At 33.2% G+C, this 14,626-nt stretch overlaps 1 protein-coding gene across 15 annotated transcripts in view; it reads left to right on the top strand.

Moving 5' to 3' along the window:
• The window catches only part of syd (JNK-interacting protein syd), a 154,912-nt gene that overhangs the window by 109,493 nt on the left and 30,793 nt on the right, over nucleotides 1-14,626 (top strand). For 10 of the 15 annotated variants that reach the window (XM_069832348.1, XM_069832345.1, XM_069832339.1 and 7 more), the window contains one exon: nucleotides 12,085-12,099. The exons of 4 other annotated variants lie outside the window; for them this stretch is intronic. In XM_069832348.1, the coding sequence (XP_069688449.1) occupies nucleotides 12,085-12,099 (15 nt within the window). The remainder of the gene's footprint in view (nucleotides 1-12,084; nucleotides 12,100-14,626) is intronic. One more of the 15 variants, XM_069832338.1, reaches the window with a different exon arrangement.

The raw sequence follows: 14,626 nt of genomic DNA, 5'->3' as shown, positions 1-14,626 counted from the left end.
TCCCACAGTCTAGTTCAATACTAGTAAATTCGCCATATCACTGCTATGTTTAATGTTGTAATGCTTCTGGTCATTGTTATATTTTTCACGACAAATTCACGTGAAAGTATAAATAACTGCAGTGCATTTGTTGCTTGGTGTCTGTCTCTTGCACGAACATTTTTTTTATTAATAGTTCTATTTCCTTTTCAACCTGATACTGGATGGTTGATATATTTTTTTTTCCAACCTCTCCAGCCGTGGTCAAGTAAGAACCTTCTGCACTCATTTGTGAGATGGTCTGAAGAGTTAATTTTCAGAGACAATTGCATACGTAAAACAGGATTGTTCCATCCTATCATAAGATGATAAACGAGGACAGTGACTAAAATAGATGAGTAATAAGTAAGAAGTGACAGGTGAATTTTGCTTGATGCTATCTTATTTTGAGACAGAGTGTGGGATGTCCTTTCAAAGAAATATTTATAAGACTTTTTATCGTCTAAGCAACCTCTCATCCTAGTCCATATTTAAACCAATAAAGAATGGCAAAAATAGTAACTTTTCGTGAATTTTACCATTACTTCCAAATGTGAGTACAGTTTTATATTTTCAGTTATTGAGTTCAATGATTCGGATTAGTAAGGTTCTACTGGATTTGGAGTAGTTTATAACCTGTCATCAAGCAGAAGTGAATCTGAAATTTTCCTGGTCATTGACTGCATGTGGAGATGACCGCTGAAAGGATAGGTTATTTATATAGGCTTATACTGAGTCTATTGAGTTTATTAATCAGTTATTGAATAAATAATACATCTAAATGAGGGGTTGGAAAGCAATGGTGGATTGTTAATGTTTAGGCGAAGGGTTTGGACTTTTTCCATTGCTGGTTGTCACAATCAAAAAATTAAGACACAACATTTCGAAGGGTGGTTCTCTCTTGGTCTTCAGGTGGAAGGAAGGAGAGAAGAGAAAAACCTTACGTACAGCTATTCTGTAGCTGAATAGCTGTACGTAACGATCCCAACAATAGATTTTTCTCTTCTCTCCTTCCTTCCACCTGAAGACCAAGGGAGAACCACCCTTCGAAATGTTGTGTCTTAATTTTTTGATTGTGACAACCAGCAATGGAAAAAGTCCAAACCCCTCACCTAAACATTAAATAATACATCGTTGAAGAGAGTAAATACCTTTACCAGACAAATTATTAAATACAAAGAACCATATGAATAATTGATGCCATCTTGAAGTCTTCTTTAGTGCAAAAGCATACTCCATTACGGCTATATACAACTTAGCAAGACCAGTGTTAAGTTATGGTAGCAAAGTACGAACAATCAGAAAAAGAGAAGAAAGCATATTAACATAATTATAAAATGAGCTTCCTGAGAAGAATATTCATCGAGAATGTCTTCATGTAGAATTCCAAAGACTGTGTTTCATTACCTCCCAAATGGAAGATCATTAAGTCATTCCGAAGAAAATATGGAAAGAGAAATCTCTGCTCTGATCGTAATAAGTCAAAAGACTTAATAGTTGAAGATGATATTGGTGGTGGTGGTGGCTGCAGCAGTGGCGGTGGCGATGGTGGTGGTGCTGGTGGTGGTCTGTCAGTACAGTAAAGAATGCTGAAACATCCACGTTCAGAGTAAACGGTAATTTTTTTCTGAACAAATTTAATTTCCCATGTGTGAATATCCCTCTTTCAATGGTAATTTTCGCCAGCAATCAAAGTATTCCCATATTTCACTGGTCACTTCTGCCAGCAGTCAATGATTAATCTGCTTTTATAGATTCACCTTTGTTTGATGGCAGGTCATAAACTGCTCCAAATATAATAGAAACTCACTAATACTAACTAATTGGGGCCTGAACTTGTTCGGATTATCCAAAATTCTATTTCCCGATGTGTTGCTTTATGTCTATGTGTATATTTCTTCAATATACTATGTATTATTCTTTTTGTTGTAGTTTAATATCATTAGTATTCATCAAGCAATGAATTAAATCAAGAGTTGAAGAAAATGAAAAAAATTCAGTGAGGTTATCTGTCCATATGCTAGAAGTTTAAATAGTTCCGCAATATATGGCAACCCTACACCCAAATATCATCTTCGTTCACTATAATTTCCATATTTTGAACTTGGAGTTTTGATCTCAGATCTGCAGCATGGAAAGCTAATGCTCCTTCTGTTTGGCTAAGAGTGTAGGTACTATAACATTAAAGTTATTTAACAATAAATAAGTAGGGACCATATTTTTTTGGTAATAGCGATATGCGTGAAATTTTCTGTTATTATTTTATTTGTTACTTTTATCCTTCTAGATACCTAAAATACCATATTTAAGCAAAACAAAGTCGCGAAGTAATGCGAAATTGCGATCATTCTGCAAGATGTGTCAAAACTATGAAATATACCTCTTCAGTAGCAAAAACTATGAAATATGCACCATAATGTTATTCAATATTGTTATTTATTTATTTTTTTTTTTTCAGTTAATTTGTCGCTTGCTTGGTAATGCCAGTATTTCTGTATCTTTTGTATGGATATTATATACCTCTATGTCTATTGAAAAAAGATTGATCTCTCTAGTAGATTGCAACAAAGAATGAAGAATGTGAAATGATTTTTAAGGGGTTAGTAGATGACCAAAGTGAATTTGGTGTGAAGAGTGGTTCCCTACATCTAATGTAGAAGGAGAGAGGCTTTTATGCAACACGAAAATACTGTCGCACATATCTTCGTGCAGAGACTGTAGAAACCATGCTTAGTTTATGTTTTGGTGATGCTGCTATGTGATATACAGAAGTTTTATATTAAACATAACAAAATACATTTAATTGACAACTGATTTCACGAAATAACCACCGAATTTACAACTTATTTCACCAAAATAGTGTTTTCACCGAAATCACTCATTTTCTTTCACCAAAAAATGCTATCCCTAATAATAAGTTATTCACGGCAAAATACATCCGTAAGATTTGTTTCAGCATGAGTGTTTTTTTTTAGAGAATTATTCATTAGAACATGCGTTCTACATAATTATAAACAATAAATGTCTTTTATTTATTGCATATTATTTTTCAACCTCTCCACCTCAGTAATGCATTTATATAATTATAACCATTACTTGTTAAGTTCTTGTGATCATATGTCTTATCTGAGTAGATGAGTAATTCGCATGTTTAGATTAATGTCTTACAACCCTCTATAAAAGTTCCGAGATTCGATATCCGAGTTTCATATTTAACTTTATATTTGCAGATATTTTCAGAGTGAGTCAGATGTAAGTTCCCGGCATTCTTACTGAGTCATGAGGTAGCTTTTGACGGGTAGTGTATTGAATTTTTCCAGTTCGTTGTTTTCTCTAAGCTGAGAGACACTTTGCTTTGTCAATCTCCATTAGTGAGTTGTCTGATGCATATTAACCTATTTATGCCCAGGTGGGTCGTTTTCGACCCATTGATTAAAATTATTTTCCACGCGAATTAGTCTAGACAACACTACGTGTCTACTTTTCTTAAATGCACAAAGGAACAATGCATTTGTGGAACACGCGGGAAACCAACAGACCACGTCATTATTGCGCGGGAACTTGCCAAATAAATATAACGCAACTACCGTCTGCCTTGGAGAAGAAAAAGTGAGTAAAAACTCTGTTCAATCCGTGAATTTTATTAACAGTCAGTGTTTCCTGCCAAGAAGATTCAGGAGAACATGTATCTTGTATGTTTTTGTCAATATTTACGTTGTTTGCTGTATAGTAGGGCTTAGAATTTAGTGTGGGTCGATAATGACCCACTAAGCACTTATTCGAGGATTACCTTTCACATAGCTTTTCATTATGAAATCATTTTGTTTTCTTATTATTTTTCTTTGAGTGATGTTTTTATGAACAACTACCTCAATAGAAGTTTGTGTAAGGATTTGGAGTGCTTTTGGGGATGATAATTCTGATAGCATTTCTCAGAATATCTCAGGCTTATTACCGCTTTCGCTTACAACATTGTTTTATTTGTGTAATGTTATATCTCACCGCTTGGGATGCACTCTGGATAGTCTTTGACGAACTAAGTAGTTCATAATTCTCGGCACTAGCAGCATCTATGAGAGCCGGGTGTGAATAACAATCAGAATGACTCCGTTTTGTCTTTTTATTGTCTTCATGAGAGTTCTCTACTGGCCCTATCTGAAAACTGAGTTCCTTCATAATAGTTTCCATAATCATAAGTATTCCCTCTTTTCAGACTCACTGGTCTGACAGTAATCTAAATTCTAGAATAGTTGGAGAGATCTGATTCTTCCGAAATCCCAAAATACGGGGCAGATATATTCATTTGTCTGCTTGAGGATAACGGATGCAGATTCTGGAGATGAAGATTGCAAGGACTCCGACCGAGCTCAACTACAAAGCGTAGCAGAGTTAGTGACAGAGCTACTAGACATTGTTCAGCCTTATAATGAGGAAGGGGGCACCGATATTAGAAAAGATTCAGATCTCATCAGCAATGAAATTGAGAATTCCCCACATCGACACGTAGAATAAAGCGAGAAAGAAATAAAGGTGAGCATCACATCTAACGAAATGTAGTAGCCCCTTACATGAAGAGGAAATCAAAGTTCGTCTGCCTTTTGCTTTCCGTAAATATAATTGCAATATGAATGGAGTACATACTTCTGATATACGTGAAAAAAATGGCACATACCATTACTTTCGTGGTTATTAGATGCGTGCATGAACAATGCTTGGCTTCTCAGTCAGTCGATCATATGGAAAGTCTTTGGATGCACTCGCCTTTGGCCACGAAATAATGCAAGCCTAAAATTTGACACTTCTCCAAAGAGTGGAAGACAAGTTCGTTCCTTCGATACCATCAAAGAACACCGGAGAAAGGATCACTGTGGAGTCCAACAACAAAGATGGCGATACAAGATTTGTGGTGATGTAAAAGCATGTCAGAGGTGCACCATATCATGAGTAGAGCTAAAGACATGTATTTTTAGTAGGTTATTTTACGACGCTGTACCAACATTTCAGGTTATTTAGTGTCTAAATAAGATGAAGGTGATAATGCTGGTGAAAAGTGTCCAGGGTCCAGCACCGATAGTTACCCAGCATTTGCTCATATTGGGTTGAGGGAAAAATCCGGAAAAAACCTCAACCAGGTAACTTGCCCCGACCGGGATTCGAACCCGGGCAACCTGGTTTCGCGGCCAGACGCGGTAACCACAGGTGTGGACCTTATGTCATATATCATAATTTATTGTGTGCTTCAAATTATTATTTCTTCCAGTACAAGGTTTCCTTTCAGATGTGTGAATGTAAAATACATGTAAATGTCAATATAGCTCTCAGGGAAATTATTCAATAAATATTTTAAAATATCGTATGCGTTTTTAATATGGTAATGATTTGTTTATACATTACTTTTAAATTTAACAAGTTGCATACTACGCAAAAGCATAAATAAAACAAGAAATCATCAAAACATTATAATGAACAAATTCTCGAGGAAGTGCCTAGCGGGTCGTTATCAACCCAACCCATAAATTTTTACCGAAGTAACTAAACCAGTATTTTCATAGTTCCCAATGCTTACAACGTCTCTCTGACTCAATATGATATGTGAAACAAAAATTAAAAAAAAAAAAATAATAATCTGGGCATAAATGGGTTAAGAAATACTTATTTCCAACCATGCTTAAATACACAGTACAGCAGTGTATTTTCCTCATTGATACACAGGTCTGTCTGTCTACTGAAAAAGAAGTCGTAAGAGTTGTGCTTACACACATTTAAGCACCGTTTTCCAGAGGCTACACAACCATTGAAACAGTATGTTAAATTATTAAATAAGTGGCAAGAAACATGTTACGCTTTCAATAAGAAGAAAAGTTGTCTAACCATAAATACAACTTGTATGTCTTCTTCCATAGATACATTTGAACGAGAAAAATGCATTGTTATACTGTGTACCTAACTAGGGTTGAAAATACGCATTTTTCAATACCGTTCACACAACTCACTAATGGAGATTGACAGTGATAAGTGCCAGCAGAATATTGCTGACTTAGTGCAAACAATTAATAAGAAAACCAACGCATTGTGTCCTGTGCCAGGCTTAGAGGAAATAACTAAATGGGAAAATTCAACATGCTATCCATTAAAAAGCAACATTTTGGTTTGATAAGAATAATGCTAACTTAGGTTTGGCTTGCTCTGTAATATCAGATAATAATAGGAATATGGTAAATCATAGACACAGTAATTGTAACTTTTAACACAAGTGGAATAATTGTCTTATTTTTCATATTCAGGTTTTTAAATATAAAAAGTCATTGTCTTCATTTCTAATAAATTTTAAATAATTGGCTTTGTTTAAAAAGGAAAGCAAGTTGCAGACAAACAAATCAAATCTGAGACAAAAAATGGAACTTATTTTGTTATGTAATGTTTGGAAATTATTATTTAAGAATTGAATCCATTTACTTCCTTCAGTATGGCTGTTACCATATTGAATGTGTGCATATGCATTTATTTAGGTTACATATTTTTTTTATTTATTTAATAAAATTATTAATACCTTAGCACTTAAAATACAATGATAAGTTTTGGTAATCCCTATTTAAATAATAATAAAAAAAGCTTGTTTCGTAAGTAGTAATTAGGTTGCTATGATGCTTCCTGTTACTCCAATTAAGTCGACTGTGACTTTACTTTACTTATTATTATTATTATTATTATTATTATTATTATTATTATTATTATTATTATTATTATTATCATCGTCATCATCATCATCATCATCATCATTATTATTATTATTATTATTATTATTATTATTATTATTATTATTATTATTATTATTATTATTATTGAAAAAAAATACAAATCAAATTGGTTTGATTTTATAAAATGAGGCCTATTAGTTCTTCATACATTCATTACAGTATCAGGGCTGTTACTGTTATGTTGGTACAGATTATTACGTGAATACAATGTGGAATCTTGAAAATGGTCAGTTATAAAGTCTTAAAATCATCTGATACCTTCTTCTGCCCCAAACTCTTCTCCCGTTCACCATTCCTTCCAGTGTGTCCTTCAGAAGGCAATTTCTTCTCAACCAGTGACTCAATTCTTTTTCCTCTTCCTGATCAGGTTCAGCATTATTCTTTTTTCACCCACTCTTCCCAACACAACTTCGTTTCTTATTTTGTCTGTCCACTTCACACGTTCCATCCTTCTCCATATCCACATTTAAAATGCTTCTATTCGCTTCTCTTCACTTCGTCGTAATGTCCATATTACTATCCCATACAATGCTACACTCGACACAAAGCACTTCACTAGTTTCTTCCTTCTTTTTCTAGAGGTCCGCAGAAGATGCTTCTTTTTCTATTAAAAGCTTCCTTTTCTATTAAAAGCTTCCTTTGCAATTGCTATTCTCCTTTTGACTTCCTGGCAGCAGCTCATGTTACTGCTTATAGTACACCCCAAGTATTTGAAGCTGTCCACTTGCTCTACTTCCTGATTTATAATTCGCAAGTTTACCTTCTTTACTTTTCTTCCTATGACCATTGTCTTCGTCTTATTGGCATTTATCTTCATTCCATACTGCTCACAACTGTCAGCTCCAGTAGCATATCCCTTAGTATCATCTCCTCTTCTGATAACAATGCCATATCATCAGCAAATTTTATGCACTTTATTCTTCTTCCTCCTACTATCACTTCTCCCATGTTCTGAAAACAGTTTTTCTAAATTTGGCAAGTCGAGATCCTTGTACCAAGTTTCTGCTCTGAGTATCTGTGGCTGCTGTCAGTTTTATTTAAATTTTAGTTTAATTTTTAGAAATTTGTTACACACTATAGAAGTCTAATTTTTTTAAACTATGTCATACAAATATTTTGAAAGCATTTGTTTTGTTTCTGTAGATATTAATACAGTTATTTTCAAAACTACAAGAGAAAAGTAGAGAAAAACATTGGTAAGTAATCTGCAGTGTGCGTTTATAATCTATCAGTAATATTAAAATTAACAAAAGATAAAACTCAATTGATACAAATAATCTCTTCTTTATTCTCATTTCATTTTCAGGTATTCAAAAAGTTTTGCTTATTTTATTTTGCCTTGCGTAACTTCGATGTGCACATCATTGTGGTATTTTTCTACCTTCAAATTCTTCTGAAAGTTTTTGTGGCCATATTATGTTTTCGTATACAGTTAGTTATTCTCGAGTTTTGGTGTGAATGCGAAAGCATAAGTCACATGAACCATTAAAATTAGAGAAACCAGGTTGTTGGCAAACGATATGCAAATACATGTGCTACTCTGTTTATACAGAGCTCTAACCAGTATGCCTTCTCAATGCTTTCTCTGGATATACACATCTACTATCACATCCTCTATGGAGACAGAAAAATTGAGGGGTTTGCCGGAAGAAAGGCGGATAGACCTCTACGCCCTTCTTCAGGAAAACAGTTTAAAATGTAGTGAATAATTCGCTAATTATAGTAGCGAAATTTTGTTTTGATTGTACTGTACATACCTGCAGGAGAGGGCTGCGTGCTTGCGCGATTTAGTCAGTCAGTCTACAAGTAGAGCTAGTGCTGCGCGTTACCGCATACTGTACTGTGTGTGTTTTCTCTTGGTAGAGACTAAGCAAATACATAGGCCTATAGTTCAATTTAGTCAGCCCAGTTGTTTCCTTTGACTACTTTTTATGTTCATTATTGTCCCTGCTTTAAGAGTAAACAAACTTATGAAACTCATAGATTCAGACAGAAATATTTTATGTTCTATAAAAAGAGATTTGTTACAATATTCAGATTTTTGGGCTTATTATTATCAGGATTATACAAAGAATAAATTTTATTTATTTATGTTCACACAAAATGGAGATTTTCTTTTTCTGTTATATTCAGAGATTTTGCTTTGCGTACTTAATGTCTACTCAGTATATCTGAAATAATGTAAATTACTTTAGAAGTAGATAATAAATGCCATAAAATGTATCTTTGTTTCAATTCCGTGTGCAATTTAAATCTGAAATCTACATTAAATCCCCTAACCAAATCATTATATGGATAAAGGGCATATAGACCGAAGTTTTATATGGTACAAATATAAGGAAATTTAATAATATAAATTGCCTAAATGCTACAAAACATTTATACTCGCTAAGATTTTTAACTTAATTTATAATTTTGTTCAATATCTGTATAAAATTTTATTCAGGTGCGTTTTAAAATCTCAGATTGCCTGTATCTCAATTCACCATATTGACGTATACACCCTTTTTCCGGCAAACCCCTCAATTAATGCCTTGTCCAATAATATTTTACCTGTAACACATAATTTGAACTTATTTCCTAAATGTTTAAGAACTAAGTTTCCACTGTTATTTGTTTCTTGTCGCATAATGGTATATTATGTCTAAGAGCCAAGCTTCGACAAAATATAAAATCTTGGGTGGTTCATTTCTTGCTCACGCAATTGGCAGTTTAGGCTTCCATCATATAAACTTGGATTCGTAATGGAAATATCTCTGATAAACTACATTATTATTGTTATTATTATTATTATTATTACTATTATTATTATCATCATCATCATCATCATCATCATCTTTATGTAAATCATATTATGGGAACACTCTGGGACATTGTGGCGAAAAATGTGAAAATGTATCTCCTCCTCCCCCACTTAAAAACATCATTACTACATGTACTTTCGTCCCGTCAGAGGAATTTGTTTCAATTCTGCTTATAAGTTGGTTTTAAAAAATGTTTTTATAATATCTGTGTAGCAGTAAAATAAAACAAATACTTTTTATTTGTCATTGAAGAATGTGAAAATTTTAGATTCCCCCACCCACTTAAAAACACCATTCCTATGTGTACTTTCATCCTGCCAAAGGAATTTGTTCAATTTCGCTTTTAAGTTTGTTTAAAAACTGTTATTATAATATCTGTGTGCGCAATAGACTGGAAATAGCCCAGATGTTGTATTATTTCTCTGCTTTTGTGCTGTGTTACATTTGCAGTGAAGGGAAGGGAGACAGGAAACAGTTGTAATGTGTTTTAATACACTGGTCAAGATAAGGCACTTGAAATCTAACAGTCACTCACAGGCAGGGATATAATGCAACATCTGTGCTTTTAAATTGTCATTTACCATAACTTCTTTTTTTAATATTTCTGACCTTACATTTTATAATAAATATTGTCCAATCTTTATGAAGTTTTGCAGTCACATAAACACCATGTCCTAGATCAGTTCGAAGTTTGCTTGTGCCCCGAATAATAATATTTATTGTCAAATTAAAAAAAAAAATTGAATTATAACTTTTGAAGGCAGTAATTACAAAACTAATGGATATAAAGGAAAAATTATCTTTCTTTCATTCTTTCTCATTCTGTTTAACCTCTCCTTTTCTTCGACTTACACATCATTGCGGATAGGGGAGGGAGATTCTTTAGATCAAGCCTGGGCACTAATAACTCGATCTAGTCACTGCACATTCCCCCTTAAGGGGACACTCAACTATATTTTTGGAACTTTTTTCCTATTTGACCAATGTTTTTCAAATTTGGAGAAAAAGTTTAATATACACATGAAAAGTAACATGCAAAATCTCAGCTCATTAAATCCAATACTTTTCAAAATAAAAAATATTTCAATTTTTAATTAATCATTAATTGAAATATCACTTTTAATTATCATTTTTTATTTTTTGGCTTTGTGCATTTGACTGTGACTTCTCAATGAATAGGGGAAGAATTCTGCGTATTGATTTAGTTCTGTCACGTAAATTAGTGTAGAAATTTAATTTTTCATTTCTATGACACTTTTTGTCCAATTTTTAAGTTGAGTGTCCCCTTAACTCCCCACTCTACCTTTCCCAGCTGAGACAAGTAGACATGAAGGTAAACATTGCTCAGTGATGGATTGTGTAAGGCAGGCATCAAAGCTTTTACGAACTTTCGGCTCTTGCTGGTCACCTGAAATCCATCACTGATGCATAGTGTCTACAGTGTGTTTGTTCATAAGACAGTGCAAGCGAAAAGAACATGGTCGGGGATTTAAGAATTCTGTTCCACTTCTCCGTTGTGGCCAAGGCTGCTTTAGATCGTACACTAGACATCTCACAAATGTGGGCCTCCCAGGATATGGGATGGCATGACGCAGAACCACTGCAGAGACATTACAGGACAATCACAGACAATGGACAAACACCAGTCCCGTGGTTGGAAAATAAATTTCTTCCATTGCACATGCCGGGAGTTGAACCTTGGACCGCTTGCTTGGGAAGTGCGCACGCTATCCACATAGCCACAACAGCAGACAGGAAGAATTATACTAGTGGTTATTTGTCTAACTATTCTGCACCACATATTACAGTTTTATGAACCTATAATTAAATTTGACTAAAAATACTAAAAAGTAATAATTAAAAATTTATTATTCAAAAACTAGAAAATCAGTTACGTTCAAATATTCAATATTTTAATGCAATGTCAATGGCAACATACTGTGAAAATTTGGTTGAAATTTGTAAAATAGAAAAAAGTTTTGAAAGTTATCAGATTGTCCCCTTAACTGTTAACAATTCTTCAGTTTTCTTCTCCACAGCCCTTCCAAAAACAGCTTTCCATGTTTCTTTACAGGAATATTTCCAGTACTCTATTTGTTCATTGATCCATCTTTTAGTTTTCCATGCATCTCTTATTAAAAATAAATAAACTCTGAAATAATTATTTACAGAAATTTTCTTACTAATGATGTTGAATCATAATATAAAAAGAATTAATCCAACTTAATTGCATTAGATAAAAACAAGTTGAGTAGAATTCACCTGTAGCTTTTGCTGTTGAGATCCTGGCTTGTGGCTTTACAGATGCTGTCTTTGTACTTATTGTAGCTGCTGCTATGTTCCAATATTGCCCAGAGTTGGCATGTTGGTGATGGAGTGAGACGGTTGCAGTCAGCACTAATGTTGATTGTTTCTGTTGTGTTGTTCTATGCTTTCCTCTGCCTGGATGTTGCGCACGTTGCATTACGTGCGTGCGACGTGCATTGCTATGTGCACTTGCGTAGCAGTGTTTCCTGGAGGTAGTAAGCACACGTTTTCCAATTTTTTATTATATTGATATGCTTGTGCTCGTCGTTTTTCTTTTTGTTTTTCTTGCCTGTTTAACTGACTCTGTGGTGTGCTTGCCGTGAAATAACTATATTCTTGGTTTTGTCGTTAATATATATGTTAATTTTATTTTTTATGTCACAAATTTTATTGTTGTAGGTTATTAAATATATTATTAAAATAGAGAATAAATATTTTAAACATGATTTAATAAGTATTGTATCGATTATGTTTTATTACACTCATTTCTATATTCCGTAATTATTCCTTGCATATTTCTCACAATATTTATTTAATCTAATGCTCAAGATATTTGGAACAAGGCCTTTAGTCTTTTGCCTTCTCAATCTGGCTTTCTCAGAATATAATCATTATTACAGTTTTAAAATATGTCACACAGCACACATAAAATAATAACTAGAATAATAAATTTTATTTTTTATAGTGAATGAGAATAAAATTTAGTTCTCTTAGGTCCAGTTGTACGAACACGGAATAAAGTGCTGTTAAAATTAATTCCGTGGTTATACGAGAAATGTGTTATACGAACTTGGAATAGTGCATTGTTCGGAGGATAACTTCAGAATAAGCTATTCCGTGCTTTCAGTAGTTGTTAAATGTATATCTAGAGAATAAAATATAAAATGGCAGCAACATTAGACATGAATCTCTGATAGTGATGATGACCTACATATAATGTATTTTTGAGAGTGCGGAAACAAAGAAAATAAGGCACAGACTTTATCTATTAAACGAGTGTAACAATGAAGAATTTCTGGCAAGATTCAGTCTAAAAATGGACACTGCCTAAAGCGTGCTGGGATTGATTAATGATTATTGGAACATATAACACACAGGTAAAAATAGTTCACAATTTCATCATTATAAAGAAATTGTAATTTTTAAATAATTAAAATTAAATTTAAGCAAATTCATAGCGCAATATTATATCAGTATTACGTTTTGCATTATTATAACCTAGCTATAGACTCCCATGCTCTTGTCTTTTATTTAAAAGTTATGGCATCAATTTTTGCTTTCTAGCATGTTCTTATAGTCATTCACTGTCACAACTAGCTTAAGTGTAATCTTCTATCTAATAGTTTTGACTTCTAATTTATTTTCATTTACTCATTTCTTTGTAACAAAATCTGTACACAAAATAATGATATGTTCAGAAAATAAATTTCAACAATTGCTGGTATTCTGAATGTACTTTATAAACAAAACACCATCTAAAATATTGCCAACCTCTGTTCCAATTCGGCTAACTATGGAATAGATAACCTTGGAATAAACTAACGTCATACAACACGATACTCCATTTATTCTATAGTTAGGCTATTCCACGAATAGTTTCCAAGATTTATTCCGTGATCATACAACTGGGCCTTAATTGAATAATAGAGTTTAAAAAGTAATAAAACAATCTTAATTTGAAACAAGGAGGTTATGTTTCTGCATTAAATCACATTTTCTGCTAGCGAAACAAAGAAATCATTTTTTTAATGACATAGTCCCTTAATACATCCCTGACAAGATTAGAATTTGAGTTTGTAGATTCATTACACCAAATCCATAAGTATCTCTTAAAGATGGGGTAATTTCTTGAGTCTGCCATCAATAATCAGACCTGTAGGCACATCACAATGGAAGTCTAACTGTATTTCATTTTGTGGGTGACGATGAATGGAAAGATGGTGGAACACCCATTGTATCTTCACCATAAATTCCCCTTAGAATTATATGATTTAAATTTGCGTCCCTGACTTCGAAAGCCGATATTATACCTATTCAGCTAACATTTCACTTAAAGCGTGTGTTAAAAGAAAGTTCGAATTCGTTTAAAAAAATCTGCACTCATAGGAATTTTTATATTGTTTGTCTCCAAGAAATGAATATGCCTTAAAGATGAGAATACTGCAAACCCAATTATAAACATAAAATGTATCAGTAGTTCTATTCTAAATTGTGTACGTATGTTCACAAATATTCATGATTAAAACAGTTCAAATACCACAAAAATAAAATGGAAGAATAAAGTGAGTTTTAATTATTTAAAATAAATACATTAATTTTGTACATCATAAATAAGAAAAAATATTAATTTAATTATATTCAGATTTTATAAAATTTTGGCCTTTCTAGCATTACAAATACCGAGTGCTTTTCTTCTGGAGAAAAAGCTGATGAAACTCTGTGTAGAACATTATATTATAGTGGACGGAGAGATGATTAATGTCCAGCTTATGGAAATTTTGTCGTTTTAACCTCCTTTTCGTGCAACTTTAAGACTTTCAAGGTCTAAGCAGAATTCATGTTAAAAACACAATTATTAGCATATTTCTCGTTTCTATGATGAAAAATATATTTAAAAAAAAAAAAGGTGTCGGAACCCCTTTCCAGCATGTTCCATCAGAAAAAAAAAGCACTGCAAATACCACATTGTAGAAAGTTCATTACAGTAAAAATCTTCCCACACACTCCTTCAGATGCCAG

Source organism: Periplaneta americana, chromosome 8, assembly GCF_040183065.1.
Source record: "Periplaneta americana isolate PAMFEO1 chromosome 8, P.americana_PAMFEO1_priV1, whole genome shotgun sequence".
Lineage (NCBI taxonomy): Eukaryota > Metazoa > Arthropoda > Insecta > Blattodea > Blattidae > Periplaneta > Periplaneta americana.
This window is presented reverse-complemented; position numbering and strand designations above follow the sequence as displayed.